At 40.4% G+C, this 18,784-nt stretch overlaps 1 protein-coding gene across 11 annotated transcripts in view; it reads right to left on the bottom strand.

Annotated features, from left to right (window-relative positions):
* EPB41L1 (erythrocyte membrane protein band 4.1 like 1) overlaps positions 1-18,784 on the bottom strand; it is a 123,586-nt gene that overhangs the window by 40,126 nt on the left and 64,676 nt on the right. For 6 of the 11 annotated variants that reach the window (XM_075845030.1, XM_075845031.1, XM_075845033.1 and 3 more), the window contains 8 exons: positions 18,197-18,340; positions 17,924-18,070; positions 16,600-16,642; positions 16,341-16,416; positions 13,159-13,377; positions 6,192-6,279; positions 2,202-2,354; positions 1,961-2,058 (listed from right to left, as the gene is read on the bottom strand). In XM_075845030.1, coding sequence (XP_075701145.1) covers positions 1,961-2,058; positions 2,202-2,354; positions 6,192-6,279; positions 13,159-13,377; positions 16,341-16,416; positions 16,600-16,642; positions 17,924-18,070; positions 18,197-18,340 — 968 coding nt within the window. The remainder of the gene's footprint in view (positions 1-1,960; positions 2,059-2,201; positions 2,355-6,191; positions 6,280-13,158; positions 13,378-16,340; positions 16,417-16,599; positions 16,643-17,923; positions 18,071-18,196; positions 18,341-18,784) is intronic. The other 5 variants (XM_075845036.1, XM_075845037.1, XM_075845038.1 and 2 more) reach the window with 1 other exon arrangement.

Here is an 18,784-nt window from a genome sequence, read left to right as displayed (position 1 = left end):
CGGTGTGAGGAATTGTTTTTTGCCGAGTGAGCTGTAGTTTTATTGGTACAATTTTGGGGTAAATTGTGACTTTTTGATCACTTTATAAGGCTGACTTTACAGCAGTGAATGTGGGTTAAATAATGTTATATTATAATAGTTTGGACTTTTCTGGACAAGGGGATACCAATTATGTTAATTTTTATTTTTTTTACATTATTTTAGGGGATAAAAGGGAAAAAGGGCTTAGATGCGGTGTTTGATATTGACCGCGGCATCTAAGTTGTAAAATGGTCAGGATCAGAGTTATCTCCAATCCAGGCTGTTGCAGTGAGGTGTCGACTTAATGTTACATTCGACACTCGCTGAGTAGTGAGCAGGCTCAGCCCATAACCCTGCTTAAAGAGACTTTGTCACCACATTATAAGTGCCCTATCTCCTACATAAGGAGATCGGCGCTATAATGTAGGGGACAGCAGTGCTTTTTATTTGGGAAAAACAATCTATTTTTACCTCGTTATTAGCGATTTTAGATTTATGCTAATTACTTTCTTAATGCCCAACTGGGCGTGTTTTTACTTTAGACCAAGTGGGCGTTGTACAAAGGAGTGTACATAACCGATCAGTGCTCGTTTTCATGGCCAATATTGGCCAGTGTAAAAGGACCTTTAGAGCGGATTTTGATAGATGGAATCAATTTCCCCTTACAGTGATGGGTCGCATTAATCTCTTCAAAATGAAATCTCTGCAAATATTTCTCTATATGTTCCATAATTCTTCCATAACTCCTCTCATTGTATTCTAATACCCCCACCCCCCTGGTTATACGCTCACATTTCCAATGCGAACAACTTTGAAAGTATTGCAGAGGTCGTTATTGCCGTTCTGAAGAACGAACATCGTCACCTGCGACCCCATTGTTGTATAACCCCCTTCTTCTACATCTGAGGAGGCTCCCTGATCCGAGTAGATGGGCGAATTTGGACATTCTGACTCTGGGTGATGTAGTTGTGGAAGATAGGGTGGGGTCTTTCACATGGATTAGGGCTAAATACCAAGTTCCCCCACATCTAAGGTTTTGCTATTTTCAAATTCACCATGCACTTTGATCACATTTTGATGGGCATATGTATATTCCCTTTGGAGGAGTAGGTAGTGCAGGACACACATGTTAAAGACTATGTACACCTTTTTTTAAGTGAATGTGTTATGAGTTTTTATGCAACCTTTATATTGACTTTTGTATTTTTTACTTTTTATAATACAGCTTCTATGTATCCTGCATAATTTTTTATGATCTATAGGAAAATAGAATGTTTTTTTCCAGCTCACCGGTCTTGGCATTTGATCCCAGATTGTGCACAGATCTTTGAGTTGGCACTCGGTTAAATCATGATGCAAAGGAAGAAAAATTTAGATCCAGCGCTGAGTTTAAAAGGAAAAATCTTCCACTTTATTGAAAAAATATTTAAAACTTACACAAGCACAGAGGCACCTGTACTTGTGTAAGTTTTAAACGTTTTTTCAATAAAGTGGAAGATTTTTCCTTTTAAACTCAGCGCTGGATTGAATTTTTCTTCCTTTGCTTTATGATCTATGCAATGAACGTTAATGCGTATGATATTCGAACCCGTCAAATGTCCCTATTAAGTTCAATAGGATTTTTTTTAATGGCAAATTACATTAGATGCCATCAGTTAGCTTCCATTCTGTCAGGTTTTGATTGGTGGGTAGAGCAGCGTAGTTTACTATTGTATTCTACCCTGTAAAAAAAAATGTAAATCTAAAGGATCCGAATAAAGTCATTGGGATCCATTATGATTCTGTATCAATCCATTAAAAAAGGAAACGTAAACCTTGACACATATGTGAAAACAGCCATCGTCTTGTTAATTGCATATCATTTATTGGATAATAGTAAAAGCTGGTACGGACGAATAACCATAGTCCTCCTGTACATGGTGGTAATTCCAATGCTCACCTGAAAAATGTATGATGTTCTATGCAAACCTTCCAAAGACGCTTGGCAGCTCTGTGATTCGGAAGTTTGAATCCAATGGTGCTTTCAAACTGCTCATACTACAACAGAGGATGTAAGCGTTACTCCAAATATAGCAGAAAACCTTTATATAGAAACTATAGAAGAGTTATCCTAACGTCACCATTCATAAAGAGAACATTCCTCTACATTCCTATCTCTCTTCACTTGGCAAGTCACTCACCTCCCCTGGCCGGATTTTAATGTAAAAGTTGCTCCTTTTGTATGAAATTTTCAAGATTTTGGGCCAGGCAAACCGGTTTATTCGCAACCTGTCTCTGTAGATCAGGAGCCCATTGGCACAAACTCCCAGCATTATATCTATACCTTCAGAGTCCTGCAGAGCAAATGACAAAACTGGTCAGAAGAAGAACATAGGTGGGCCTGCTGGATGGGCAGATAAAACCACATGGCTTATGTAAGCTTTGGGATTCCAATCAGACGGACATCCCGAAAATTATACACGGGTATTTTGCAATGATAAGAACAATTTTTACAAGGCGAATTCTAAAGGAAATAGACAATGAGGGTATTTCTGGAAGGGTGAAAGAAATATCTGGAATGTTTCTGTGCATTTAGAAAGGTGCGTTGTAAATGAAGAGAAGAAGGTTTGGAAAATGAAAACAGATGCCTTTGTAAAGTGGCTGGAAACAGGGACCAACAGCTGACATCTAATCTTGAGCTTTGGCTAGCCTTAAGTAAATATCCGCACTAGAACAACATTGTATTTTTTTTCTTTATACATAAAAAAAATCTGTCTCAATTAATGATTATTATTTATTTCAATTATATAGTGCCAACATAGTCTGCAACGTTGTACAGATTTCATAATATATCTTTATAGCAATCGGTGCTCCATTTTTCTGATACAGAGCTAACCAGCTGAATAGCCATATATTTTTTTAATGATACAATTTTAGCAGCCCCCAGCTACTACTAGAGGAAGCTTAGTGAATACTACTTATACAGTGAACTAAAAAATAAAACAATATCCAGTAAGGTGCTATGCTCCCCCTAGTGGTGGCTGCAGGCACTTAATTTTATCCTCTAAAGGGAACCTGTCACTAGGTTTGGAGCCACTAAACCACTTGCATGTTATACAGCTGGGGTTTAACATTCTCAACATGCCAACAACAAAACCGGACGATTCAGCAATAGTTAGTGAAAGTTACCGAGATGAGTTCGGGAGAAGAGTCCAGCGGCATCAGGCGCATTGCACAGATGAAGCCGAGGACAGTACACCTCGCTCCACTGCACATGTGCATTGTACTGTTCTCGGCTTCTTCTGTGCAATTCTCATGCGCCCGATGCTGCTGGAATCATCTCCAGGACTCATCTTGGTATATTGTAAATCATTTTACTATTGCCGAAACCTCCGGGTTTGATGTGGGCATGTTGGGAATTTTTTTTTAAAGATAAAAAAATTGCAGTAAGCTACACTATTCCATTCTAAAGGATCCCGCAAAAAAAATGTATACTGCTCGGTATTTGTTTTATTTTAACATGGGAGTCTATTTGTGACAGATGACACTGTATACAGTCCCTTATAGATATACATTAAGCGTATACATCGGGGGGCTGCCTTAGGGCAAGAGTCTCCGAGAAGAACATCAGTAGTGCTCAGCCCAGGGATTCTGGTCCACGGAAAGCGTTGTAGAAATTCTGACATCAGGAGCTTCCCTAATGCCGGAGTTCTTGGTCAGAGACCTTCCGATACGCTGGCCAGGAACTTTGGCATTGTAAACTCCTGTTATCACTGTCTACATATGAACAGTGTCGTCAGGAGCTTCCCCGGGCACAGCGCTTCAGGTAGCACTCTGCCAGGGGGGTTTGGACGACGTATTACACTGTATACCTATACAGTGGGATATGTTGCAGCCCTCTGACAGAAGACTATTTGCTTATGTGAAAGGAGCCTAATTGTATGGCTATTCAGGGGATTTGCCTTAAAGATAAATTGTAAAATTAATCAGCACAGAATGCTGGTCCGGAAAATGACATGGTGTTAAAAGGTGAAAATTCAATTTAAAGTACGTTCATTTTTAGTAAGCCAATTATGATATATGAGTCAAATGCTTAAATAGCATTGAATTAACATAATGTTGTTATGGGAACTGCTTCTTTTTGGAGCTGATGCAGGTATCAGAATTAAAATTCTCGGCAGCTTCTTTGTCAGCCTCCCTGCAGACTACAGGCTGTCAGTAATCTGTGTCCAATTCAGTCTACAGCAGGGGTGTTGCTATGGTCTTAAAAGATCAGGGGCATAAGCCCCGAGGAATATATTTAACCCCCCCCCCCCCCAAAAAAATAATGTTTTCTCTTACATATATATCGGTGATAGCATATCTATAAGACTAAGGCTCCTATAGCTACACCGCTGGATAGAAATGGATGCATTGTCTCAGCAGACAGTATCATACATGATAGACCTAGGGCTCATTCAGACGAGAGTGAATATCGTCCGTGGGCTATGCGTTGAAATAACGCACAGCACACGGACCCGTTGATTTCAATGGGGCTATTCACACATATGTGAGTTTTCACACAGCGAGTGTCCGTTGCGTGAAAATCAATGCATGTCTTATATTAATGTGTTTTCATGCACCTAGTCACCCATTGAAGTCAATGGGTGCGTGAAAAACATGGACAGCACACGGACGACATTCGTGTGCGTGTTTTGCGCATCAATTACATTGGGAAGTGCTTGGAGTGCGTGAAAAACATAGCCAGGTGATGTGTTGGTGAATTAAAGACAAATTTTTCCACTGGAATGCTGCGGTTTCCTTCTCTTTATTTGAAAAACACATGCCACACGCAAAGCACACTGATGCAAAACGCAACGCACACGACCAGATTTACACGCGTAAATCTGACACGCTCATGTGAATGTAGCCTTAGATACAGGGCCCCAGCAGTAAGTATCAAATTTGGCATTTCTTGGGCCCCAAGCAAAGTTATGTCTTGGGGCTCTAATCAAAGACACCTGTAGAACGCTCCCCACACAATGCCCCCTGTATATAGTGTCACAAACCCCCCTGTATGACTCCACACACAGTCCCCCTGCCATACATCTCCCTCCCTTGTAGACAGTGCCATGAAATCCCATGTAAGGTAGTCCCACATACCCTTTTTGTCGCAGAAAACAGTATCATACATGATAGGCTTAGATACATATCCCCAGCAGACAGTATCACACATGATAGGCTTAGATACATGGCCCAGCAGTAAGTATCCTTGTACTAACATATGTCCACCCCCCCCAAAAAAATGTATATTTATGTGTGTGTGTGTATATATATATATATATATAAATATATATATATATATATGAGACATCATATCTGTAGCACTCTGACCCTATAGCTGTGGATAGGATTAGATACAGTAGCTCAGCAGACAGTATCACACATGATAGGATTAGTTATAGGGCCCAGCTCTCTGACATTGTGGGCTCCGGCGATGGACCCAGGAAAGGTAAGAACTGTTTTGCTTTTTTATGTGTTACTAATTTTTTTAGGTTCGGTCGTAGGACTACGTCGGATTCGAGGACTACTTAGATGATGTCTTTTTTTATTCTCAATAAAATAGTTAATGAGGGTTGTGTGTTTTTTTTTTTATTTCAATAAAATATATATATTTTTTATGTCCTTGTATTTTTTTAAACGTTATTACTACTGCCTTATTAATAGCTGCTGGCTGATTGACAGTGCCGATTACTAAGTTGGGGCTTAGTGTTAGCCGGTGCAGAGGCTAACACTAACCCCATTACTACCCCGGTACCCACCGCCACCAGGGGTACCGGGAAGAGCTGGGTACGATCCAGTACCCGATAATTTATAGGGATCGTTAGGTAATGGGGCGGCCACAGGCTGGTGTTCTTAGGCTAGGAAAGGCCAAAATCAGTGGCCCTAACCACCCTGGTAATGCTGCTGCAGATTTTTGGAATAAGACTAGAGTCTATGGAGGGGTGCGTGAAGCATGAAAAAATAGGACATGTCCTATTTTCTCACGGACCCTTCACACGGTCTGTTAAACGGCCATCACACTGATGTGTAACTCGTTTGTGTGAATAAGGCCTAAACGTGTGAACAGGAACATGTGGTATATGTTGTAAGTATGAATGGGTCCTCCAGTACCTAAATGACGTAAGGGAATGTTGCCTACATCCCATTACCTTGGCATGGTGCAGATCTACTCCGTACATTGACAGCTTCTTGGCATTTTCGAGAAAATGAATTTCGGCTTCAGCTGGCGTCATTCCTCTGGTTAAAAAAAATATATAAAAATATGTAATATTTTTGTTATACATCTAGAAGCCAAACATGCAAATACACATCTATGAAAGGAGCAAATGACACACGGTTATAATAGAAGTTATCTATACAGGGTTGTGTCAGACAAACTTTTTAGAAAACTGTTTTTTGTCATACAGTTAATCACAACATTGTGAATTCTCAGCGTGACACAGGGTAGACAATGGGAAGCAGTGTTCCCCCATCACAAGATACAATATCTGTTATTAACACACGGCCAGGCTAAGGTACAGAACTTCAGCCTCACTGATAGAGAACGCACTGATAGAAAACACTCATTGTTTCCGAAGGAGCCCAATTTTTCTGTATCTATCTTACCTGGCATGACTGAATTTATATAAAGACTCTGTCAGGGAGACCTTTTTTTTTTTCCAGCAAAGCTTTTGTTTGAAGCATATATTCACCTTTGAATATAATTTAGCAATTTACCTTTCAATCATTTTTATTGAGGAAATACATGATACATACAGTGAAGGAAATAAGTATTTGATCCCTTGCTGATTTTGTAAGTTTGCCCACTGTCAAAGACATGAACAGTCTAGAACTTTTAGACTAGGTTAATTTTACCAGTGAGAGATAGATTATATAAAAAAAAACAAAAACTGAAAATCACATAGTCAAAATGATATATATTTATTTGAATTGTGCACAGAGAAATAAGTATTTGATCCCCTACCAACCATTAAGAGTTCAGCCTCCTCCAGACCAGTTACACGCTCCAAATCAACGTGGTGCCTGCATTAAAGACAGCTGTCTTACATGGTCACCTGTATAAAAGACTCCTGTCCACAGACTCAATTAATCAGTCTGACTCTAACCTCTACAACATGGGCAAGACCAAAGAGCTTTCTAAGGATGTCAGGGACAAGATCACAGACCTGCACAAGGCTGGAATGGGCTACAAAACCATAAGTAAGACGCTGGGTGAGAAGGAGACAACTGTTGGTGCAACAGTAAGAAAATGGAAGACATACAACATGACTGTCAATCAACATCGATCTGGGGCTCCATGCAAAATCTCACCTCGTGGGGTATCCTTGATCCTGAGGAAGGTGAGAGCTCAGCCGAATACTACACGGGGGGAACTTGTTAATGATCTCAAGGCAGCTGGGACCACAGTCACCAAGAAAACCATTGGTAACACATTACACCGTAATGGATTAAAATCCTGCAGTGCCCGCAAGGTCCCCCTGCTCAAGAAGGCACATGTACAGGCCCGTCTGAAGTTTGCAAATGAACATCTGGATGATTCTGAGAGTGATTGGTAGAAGGTGCTGTGGTCAGATGAGACTAAAATTGAGCTCTTTGGCATTAACTCAACTCGCCGTGTTTGGAGGAAGGGAAGTGCTGCCTATGACCCAAAGCACACCGTCCCCACTGTCAAGCATGGAGGTGGAAACATTATGTTTTGGGGATGTTTCTCTGCTAAGGGCACAGGACTACTTCACTGCATCAATGGGAGAATGAATGGAGCCATGTACCGTCAAATCCTGAGTGACAACCTCCTTCCCTCCACCAGGACATTAAAAATGGCTCGTGGCTGGGTCTTCCAGCACGACAATGACCCAAAACATACAGCCAAGGAAACAAAGGAGTGGCTCAAAAGAAGCACATTAAGGTCATGGAGTGGCCTAGCCAGTCTCCAGACCTTAATCCCATCGAAAACTTATGGAGGGAGCTGAAGATCCGAGTTGCCATGCGACAACCTCGAAATCTTAATGATTTACAGATGATCTGCAAAGAGTTGTGGGCCAAAATTCCATCTAACATGTGTGCAAACCTCATCATCGACTACAAAAAACGTCTGACTGCTGGGTTTTGCCACCAAGTATTAAGTCTTGTTTGCCAAAGGGATCAAATACTTATTTCTCTGTGCACAATGCAAATAAATATATATAATTTTGACAATGTGATTTTCAGGTTTTTTTTAAATATAATCTATCTCTCACTGGTAAAATTAACCTAGCCTAAAAATTCTAGACTGTTCATGTCTTTGACAGTGGGCAAACTTACAAAATCAGCAAGGGATCAAATACTTATTTCCTTCACTGTAGGTATAGTTAACATAGCCCCGTATTACAGAGCAAGATTGAACAAATAGCAACAAATAAATCAACATAGCGGAGATCTGTCCACGTAATAAAAAGGCTGTAAAGACATCATTTTAAAGTTTCTATCCAGAATTAATATAGGTAAAAAGTTAACCAACTTTGCAAATCTAGTGCCTTACTGATCTTGTACCAATCCTTATTTACTGCTTGTCCTCTAATCCAGCCCTTCATTATGCAGACAACATCCCTTGCTTGCTCATTATCTGCACAAAGCTAGGATGATTTGCAGTGTAGGAAGTGTAATGACCAGTGGGTTATGGACCCACTGTGCTACTGTACCAATTTGACTTAATAGTATTTAATAGCATTATAAGTGACAGCCAGCACAGATTTACGAAGGACAGAAATTGTCAAACTAACCTGATCTGTTTTTATGAAGAGGTGAGCAGAAGCCTAGACAGAGGGGCCGCTGTGGATATAGTGTTTTTGGACTCTGCAAAGGCATTTGACACTGTCCCTCATAGAGGTCTAATGGGTAAATTAAGGACTATAGGTATAGAAAGTATAGTTTGTAATTGGATCGATAATTGGCTCAATGACTGTATCCAGAGAGTTGTGGTCAATGATTCCTACTCTGAATGGTCCCCAGTTATAAGTGGTGTACCCCAGGGTTCAGTGCTGGGACCACTTTTATTCAACTTATTTATTAATGATATAGAGGATGGGATTAATAGCACTGTTTCCATTTTTGCAGATGACACCTAGCTATGTAATATAGTTCAGTCTATGGAAGATGTTCGTGAATTGCAAGCTGATTTGGACACACTAAGTGTTTGGGCATCCACTTGGCAAATGAGGATTAATGTAGATAAATGTAAAGTTAGGCATCTGGGTACCAACAATCTGCATGCATCATATGTCCTAGGGGGAGCTACACTGGGGGAGTCACTTGTTGAGAAGGATCTGGGTGTACTTGTAGATTATAAACTAAATAACAGCATGCAATGTCAATCAGCTGCTGCTAAGGCAAGCAAGATTTTTTTGTGACTTGTGGGACATGGATATAATATTACCACTGTACAAAGCGTTAATGCGGCCTCATCTAGAATATGCAGTTCAGTTCTGGGCTCCAGATCATAGAAAGGATGCCCTGCAGTTGAAAAAAAAAAATTACAAAGAAGAGCAACTAAACTAATAAGGAAAGATTAAAATAATTAAACCTAATTAGCCTTCAAAAGATGTGACTAAGGGGGACATGATTAACTTGTATAAATATATGAATGGCTCATACAAGAAATATAGTGAAAACCTGTTCCATGGAAAACCCCCTCAAGTCAAGGGGGCACTCCCTTCGTCCGGAGAAAAAAAGTTTAAATCTGCAGAGGCGACAAGCCTTCAGTAAAGGATCTACCAGTCACAGCTTCTGTGTCAACGCCCATAGGTAATCAGTCTGCACCTGCTTCTATGTCTGTGAGACTGACTCCATCTTCCACCAATCAGGATGGCAGGCTTAGGAGTGGGAGAGCCTATCATGGCCTGGCCAGACAGAGCTAGCTCCTGCCCTCTGTCTATTTATACCTGCCTTTCCTGTTCCTCCTTGCTTGTGATTCTTCTCGTTTGGTTTCCTGGCCCTGCTGCAGCTTCTGAACTATTTGACCCTGCTTCATACTTACCCTGGCTTACTGACTACTCTCCTGCTCTGCGTTTGGTACCTCGTACACTCCTGGTTTGACTCGGCTTATTCACTACTCTCCTGCTCTGCGTTTGGTACCTCGTACACTCCTGGTTTGACTCGGCTCGTTCACCACTCTTGTTGCTCACCGTGTTTCCGTAGGCAACTGCCCCATTTCCCTTAGCTTTGTGTACCCTTGTCTGTTTGTCTGTCGTGCACTTACTGAGCGTAGGGACCGTAGCCCAGTTGTACCCCGTCGCCTAGGGTGGGTCGTTGCAAGTAGGCAGGGACTGAGTGGCGGGTAGATTAGGGCTCACTTGTCTGTTTCCCTACCCCCATCATTACACCTTCTTTACTGTGAGAACTGTGAATCTATGGAATAGTCACCGCAGGAGCTGGTCACAGCAGCGACAGGAGATGGCTTTAAAAAAGCTTAGATTTCCTAGAACTAAAAAATAGCATCTCCTATGTCAATGTGTAGAATTTTTGTTTCATCCCTTCCCTTTCTCCCATCCCTTGGTTGAACTTGATGGACATGTGTCTTTTTTCAACCGTACTATGCAACTATGTGTCTGTCAACAAATGTAGAACTTGTACCAGTAGCAACCAGCAGAATTGTAAATGCATAATTTAGGCTTCATTCACAGCTGTGTTGGGGTCCCATTCTGACGTTCCGTCTGATGTTTCCGTGAGAACGGGACCCTGAGCAAATTGACGGGTCCAGTGCACAACAGGCACAAACGAGGCAAAACCATGGGCACCGGATCCGTCACCATTGAAATCAATGGTGATGGAAAAGAAACCTCTGGTTTCTGTCGGTGTCAGTTTGTGTCTGCTCAGGGTCCTGTTTTGACAGAAACCTCCAACGGAGCGTTAGAACGGGACCCCAACGCAGATGTGAACTAAGCCTTAGAAACAGATCAAGATAACCGATCAACTGTATCTGCCATGTAATTAAACTTTTAGTACAGGTAATATCTATATATATACTAGGGTTGAACGATGCATCGAAACTTCGATACTGTTTTGATACCGTGCACCCTCAAACTGTTCAATACCGTTATTTCATGTATTTTGATACTAAGCTGTGCGGCCGCACAGCTAAGTATAGTAATACATGAATGTTGTTAGAGCGGGGCTGCGGCTGTGTATTACAGTTATGGCCCCGCTACTGAGTCCCGACAAGTGTGCGCGCGTGGTCAGCATAATCTGATGCAATCGGCGCTGCACTAATGATTGCCGGCATTGAAGACAGAACATGGCGGGCGCACACCAGCGACACCGCCGCTCATTAGTGTAGCGCCGGCCGCATCTCGTCAGGCTGCTGAACGCGCACGCTTATTGTCAGGAGCGGGGCAATGGCTGTATTACACAGCCGCAGCCCCGCTCTAACGGCGGAGATCAGAGAAACCTCTCATCCCCGCGCTATTCCCTTGAATGCTGTGATCAAAGCAGCATTCAAGAGGTAAATGAGAAGGGGGATGCCCTTTGGATCGCATCACAGGGAATCCCTGTGACGCGATCAAGGGACATACCATATATGGGCAGACAGCCCAGGGTCCATTGAAGGACCCCAGGGCTGTCTGACCATATGTTCTGTTAGGGCATACGGAGGTATGTCCTAACAACTGCCTGTGTACTATCAGTACACAGGCTAATGTACTGGTACATGGATATATGCCAGTACATTAAAATATAAAGAAAAATATAAAGTAATGTTAAATTAAAAAAAACTAATTTTTTTCTAATAAACATTAAAATAAGTCTCAATACATAAGATATACACATATTCGGTATCGTCGCGACGGTAATAACAAATTTATAGCGTCATTTACATGTTTACGCTTTTATAAAATAAAAAAAACTGCTTCCTTTCACTTATGTGAGGCACGTGGTATTATGAATTTTGAACATCCATGTGCCTCACATTAATAGTAATTAACCCCATCATGTACCTCACACATTAACCCTATGTTGTCCATTATGACCGAGGAACATGATGCAGTCAAGTACTATTAATTTGAGGCACATGCAGGTTCAAAATCCATGACACCACGTGCCTCACATCAGAAAATGGAAGAACTTTTTTTATTATTATTGTTGGCAAAGTATCGTTTTGGTATCGAGTATCGCAATACTCCACAAAGTATTCACTGTATAACTGATATGACTTTCTGTTCAATTAAAGTCGTAAGTCTATCACAGCCTGAAAGAACGATTAAAATATGTCTTTATTGATTAATAATTAATAAAACTGTCTCTTAAGCCCAATAGTATCTACACAGGCATAAGCAAGTGATTAGAGAGGTGAGAGGCGTCTATGGGTAATAGGAAATGCATCCACTCGCAGATCGCAGTCTCTCCTTATTGTATAATAATCCTCTGAGCCCTTGCCATCAAATAAATAATCCTACGCGTTTCAGTATCCCCTAAATTGTGGGATACATCATCAGGGATTATACTCTCATTTAGGCCTGTTAGCACGGTTTCTGTGCTTATTGAGTCTCCCGGCGTGTGCACGACTCTAAAGCATTGGTTGCGAATTATTAATCAATAAAGATATATTTTAATCGTTCTTTCAGGCTGTGATAGACTTACTACACAAAGTAATCGAAGTATCGAAGTCCAAATTTTGGTATCGTGACAACCCTAATATAAACTATAAAGTGGTGTTCAAAGGTGAATATATTCTTAAAATGGGTTGTCCGCTTTGGTCAGTCTATACTTGTTAGAAAGGTCCCATGGCAATAAGCAAAACACAAAAAGTCCCCCTGCTGGGACCCCCAGTAATCAGCTGTAATCTTTGGGAAGACCTGTTAGTGTCTAATTTCCCTGTAGCTCCACCACAGGGGAAGTGAAGCATTACACATTTTCCATTCAAATCCATGTGCTGTCCCTATAATGCAGGACAGGTACTCCAGAACGAGAGAACTCTTTGGAACCACTCTCTACACTGGCCAAGAGATAAAGATACTGAACAGAGCCCCCCTCTATTTACTCAGAATCCCCTAAATATGTATATGAAAATGAATTTCTAAACTGGACAACCCATTTACGGAGTCAACCTGGTTGTTACCAGCTGTATCTTCATCCCAGTGCTGTTACCTGTATGTTTTGTGCAGCTCCATCACTCTCTCTTCCAGCTCTCTTGTCTGATTAGGGGAGAAACGAAGTTCACTCACATAATTCCCATGATTTTCCTCAGGGTCATAGTCACCAAGCTCAGCTTGTACAGTATAAGAACCCAATAGGGCATGAGTTACAAAGGAACAGGGTAGACGCCCACTGATGATGTCAGCACGTAACTGTAGGCACAGATAATACCTGCCATAAAGACAAAAGATTATAAAAATAGAGTAATGTAGAAGCTGCTGATTTGCGGTAGGACAGGAGTCTAGCTCTGCATATAGATGCAAAATTTGCTGAATTACAACTAAATGATGACCTAACATACACACAACGCTTTACCAACAATCAAGTATTCGGATATAGAAACTTCATCTGTAAACCGCATACAAACAAGAATCTTTTGCTTGAAAAATTATTCTAATTGTAGTAATGATTATTCGCAGGAAATGGAAAATTAAAGGCCTATAATTGAAATTACATTCACTGTTAATTATTGATCAATGGATTAGTTTTCCATCAGTTAGAAATCGTGTTGTGACCAACTGTTGGTATGGCTGCTGATTTTTGGGCAGAATGACCAAATTATCAAAAAGTCTGTGGCCACCTTAATCCTGATTTGGTGCTGTCGTTTAGGCCATGCCGATCTTTTTCTAATAGAGTACCGAATTTTATATGCCAAGCAAACTAAATTCAATAATAACAGTTGATTATCTGAACATACCGTGCAAACAAAAAGAACACAAGCAAAAAAGCATTCGACTTCTGTGCAAATGCCTGGCTCTTTAACTGCAAACTTTTATAGTAAAGCAGGTTCAAGTTAATATATAATTGTTTCTAAGAAGGTAGAGGAAAAAGTATGAAAAACAGATCATCCAGCAGTACTCAGAAACCCATCTCTGTAGTCATTTGTGAAGCAACATATAAATTGTGAACTGCACTGATCAACCCTTGTAGAGTATAATTGACACTTGTAGAGCAGAATTTAATATATAGCCAACATCTCCTGGAGGTTAAACATAAAACACGCATAATATGAAAACCAAATATATTTTTATTTCAGCAATAATTTCATATATTGTGCAAATAATTGTGATAAAAGCCATTCATTGCACTAAACGGTTCAACCTACCACATACAGAGACAAAAAAGCGCCCAGCCAAACCGCTGACTTGCCCAACCCATCCAATATAGGAGTAAAAGATGTTATAACCCTCAGCCCTGGGCAGGTTTACTTCACCCATAGGGTTAGTAACCTGAACTGCCCCCCTCCGTGTACTCAAAAGCAGCCACATATGCAGCCTCAATGCTGTATACATCCTTGAAGACAAATATACAGGCATAGAGATTTTGTTCCCCAAAAAAATAACTATATGCCATATTGTTTTCCTAGAAATTTGAGATAAAATATTTGATTTTGCCCTTTGACAGGCATTTTTGACCCTAATACAGAAAAATCCCCTAACCTAGGACCAAAGTAAATGCATTTTACAACAATGGATGTGTCAGAGCACAAAAGCAAGCGGGGGTGTGCGATGTTAATACGTGTCTCCTAGCAACAGTTATACACAATATCCAATACAGAATTAAAGCGCATACAAGTTCTTATTCCGCCGCAGTCTATGTTCCTATGATTAAATATCAAAATAGTAAAGCTTTATAAGAGGTCTATTATAAACTTTCATCCTGACTGATGCTTTTATATATATACAGATACATCTATACAATGCATGTTACAAATGAAAAAAACAGACGCGGAAGAATCGCGTGGGGCGCGCTGCTGCCCATCCATAGACACTGCTCTCAACTTGAAGAAGACTGGTAAGTAAATGGCCCAGAATGGCTCGAGAAATTATTACTTAAACGGCAATTTTGGGGTAAAATACTTGGTTAACATAATAGTAAATGTTTTTTTTTAGGGGTTTCGTGGGATAACACCTTTAATTGTCTTCCTATGGAATTGGCCCTAGTGTGCCTGTCTGAAATAGGGAAATTAGATTAGAGCCCTATTAGGGACAAGGACTTATGTGAGTGATGACAATCTCTGTGCAGCGCCGAAAATAATAAATATATAGATTGACGTGCTGGTTATAAAAGATATTTCGCTAGCTCAATGCTATTATTATGGACCCCTATGTGTTTTGCTCCCATCCATTAAAATGTGTTTTAAGAAAACAAATTATTATGAATTTACAGACCTTGGCCACAACTGAAAAATGTAAATACATTTGTAATAATGCTGATGTTTGCTGTTTCAATGGCTACTGGTGTTTTTATGTTCTTTATTATATAATGCCAACATCTTTATAAAGCCTGTTGCTGGTATAGCTGTAAATATGTAATCACCACTTTGCAATGTTATAGTCTACAGCATCAAGGCTCCTAGACACTACAGGTGCTTCGAGTAGTCAATAAAAGAGAAATCCCTGGCGTTGCTTAGCAACCTACTTTCAATTGGATATATATCAGCAAAATAGAACTCATGAATCTAAATGAGGAATTCCTGAACCTACTTCATCTCAGAAACACTTTTCTTTGATTCGTTGGTCATTGATTGTCAGCCAGTTTATCCAACATCCATATCATAGAAGGAAGTTTACAACCTCTTGAAAGCCTAGTCTGTTATGAACAGTAATATCTATTCGTTTAGACATCTTCAATAGGACAATCTTGCACCATGTCAATAAACCCTAATGAATTGCAAATAACGAATCTTCCATCAAGAGTTTGTTCACAGCTTTTCCGTCATCTTTTGACACCAAAAAAATAATAAGGGTTGAATGGCAAAATGGATTCCATTGATTTCAATGGGCTCCATTTTGTCCAAAAATGTTTCCCTAAGAATTAAAATTGCTGATCTATTCTTTCAGAATCAAATCACATCCTCGAAAGGTGGCCATACACCTTCAATAGCTATCGGCCAACAACTATTCCTCCTGACCTCCCCATACGCACGCGTGCATGTGTTGTCAATGGGGAGAGGGGAATAAGCTCAACCTTTTTTTTTCAAGACATCAGTCAAACGAACGTCAGTCGAACACCTAATACACATTAGATGGTCAGCCGATCCTGCCAAAGTCAGCGGGTTTGGTCAACGTTAGTCTAATATGTATGGCCACCTTAAGACTCTACCCGTGCTAGCATTGTTAAATGCCTCACACCTTGTGATGTCTTCTGTTAGTTGAGCCGGATCAGGAGGATAAAACTTCACTGTGAAACCAAATGTCCAGGGACCACCTGAAGAGACGAGTAAAGCTGGTTAGATGAGTATGTAAAAATGACAAACTAAACAAGTAATATAAAGAATAGAAGATAGAAGAGACAATCATTATGGAGGAACAAAGTAATAAGATGGTTGTAAAGGTAAGACCAAGAGACAAAGAGAGGGTGCGAAGAAGACACTGTGAGCTTAACACTCACTTTTTATCTGTTTTTTTATTTCCTTGGAGGGATCCAGCCAATTCTGTAAAACCAAGGTGGCAACATTAGTACAAAAGAATCATGCAGCAGTCACTGCTAGGGGCATCTTGACATTTGTTGGCCGCCCACCCACACATGCATGCCGGCACGTACGTACACACACGGGATCAGCTTATTGAGTCATCTCATTTATATTGTTACAGATAGTTACTCTATGTCTATACCGGAACAAAATTTCAATTTGACAGAACGATATTAAAGGGGGGTGTTCTGCTTTTCACAATCTGTTCTCGGTGGAACAGTTCCCCAAAAAGAATCACAGAGCATTCTGCTGCTTAGACCCTCAGTAATCTGTGGGGGAACCCGGCAGCAAGTGTTCACAGTTAACATTTAAATCAATAGGCCGTAATGCATGGACATGCCAGTTCCTCCAGAGCGAGACACGCGCTTTGTAGCAGATCCCTGCTCTGGCTAATCTATTAATTCATAATTCCCTAATTGGGGATTTAAAAGTAGAATTTCTAAGCCGGACAACCCTTTTAAGAAAGTGAAACAGTGGAAAGGAAAATAACTGCGAGGGTATGTTCACATGCTGTGTTTTACGCCTGAAAAAATGGTAGCTAAAGGCATACAAACATCTACCCATTGAATTCAATGGGGAAAAACTGCGTTTCGTTCAGACGGGGCGTTTTCTTATGCCGTCATTTTAAAAAAACAGTGCGTCAAAAAACCCAGTAAAAAAGAGCATGTCACTTCTTGAACCATTTTTGGAGCTGTTTTTCATTGTGTCAAAAATGCCTCAAAAAAACGTTTTCAGCTTCAAAAACTGCTGAAAACCAGAGGCTGTTTATCCGAAAACCGCTCCGTAATTTTCAGCCGTTTTTGACTCCGAGTGTGAACATAGCCTCAGTATGGAAATCGCCTGGACTAATGACTAATTATCATCAGACATATATGGTCATTGGTCAACACACAAGATAATGCAGAAAGGCCAGATGTAAAGTGCATCGGCAAGCACCCCACTTGTTGGAAATAGTTCAAACAGGTCTCAAGAGAGCAACATATTGATGACAATTGTAAGACCTCTACAGCCACTGCATTAAGGTCATTTTGTTACAAGCTTCAGAGCATGTATACCACGTCCAAGGCCCAGTCCATTGTGTATCTGTGGAGGTTTTTTTTTTATTATTAACAATGGAACTACTGTATATAAGTTGTGGAGAGAAGGGGAGCTTAAACAATATAACATGAATACAGATAGCTTTATTTGGAGGCATAAAGGATAGAAAGTTTGGATAGCGGCATGAATTACTAGTGCACTCACATCAGAGGAGATCCCGATATCAACTGTGGATTCTAGCATTACCTTCTGACTGTCAGAGTCACAGAATGTAAGACCAAAATAATCTTTCTCCAGCAAGTTGAGGTGTTCACATACTGTATCAAACAGGACTTGCCCCCTGGCATGCTTCTGAAACACAAGAAGCCATCAGACAAAGGAGATGTCATAATATTGATCTGAAACCTCAACTTTGAAGTCATTAAAATTCTCCCGCTGCCTTCATTTAACCCCACACTGACTGCAGTTATTTCTTACCTCCACTTCACACTCATAATGGGAAGAGTCTAGGAGTGTCACCCTACAAACCGCACTCTTGGGTTTTCTAGAAGTTTTCTGCGGTGATCTCTGATTGTGAGAGGGTGTCGTCCTGTCTTGTGCTGTGTCAAGCCTCTCTTCACTCTACAGTTCACAAAGATAATAAGTATCTCGTTAGAATCGCAATAAAAAAACATGTCAAATTTTAATTTTCCAAGAGTATCACAATAGAAAATCTGTACATGTTTATTTTATGTTCTACTGTGTATTGAAATATCTAAAATACCTGTAGTTTAAAAAATATTTGACATCTATCTAGTCATGTCTGTTTTAGTATACTGTATACTTGCATTCTCCATAAAATAACAATATTGGTTCATCTTTTCTTTGTGCTGTTCCTTTGTTATTCCTCCTGGTAATATATGACTAAATTGACAACTGGGTGTTACCATTCCCCTTGTCATAGGTTGTATGTCTAAACAATCTGACATTCTCAGCACTGATTGGACAATGTAGGGAACGCCCCTTTGACAAGGGGAATAATAAAGTTGTCAATTTATTTATACATTTACAGGAGGAATAACAGAA

Source organism: Rhinoderma darwinii, chromosome 13, assembly GCF_050947455.1.
Source record: "Rhinoderma darwinii isolate aRhiDar2 chromosome 13, aRhiDar2.hap1, whole genome shotgun sequence".
NCBI classification, from domain to species: Eukaryota; Metazoa; Chordata; class Amphibia; order Anura; family Rhinodermatidae; genus Rhinoderma; species Rhinoderma darwinii.
This window is presented reverse-complemented; position numbering and strand designations above follow the sequence as displayed.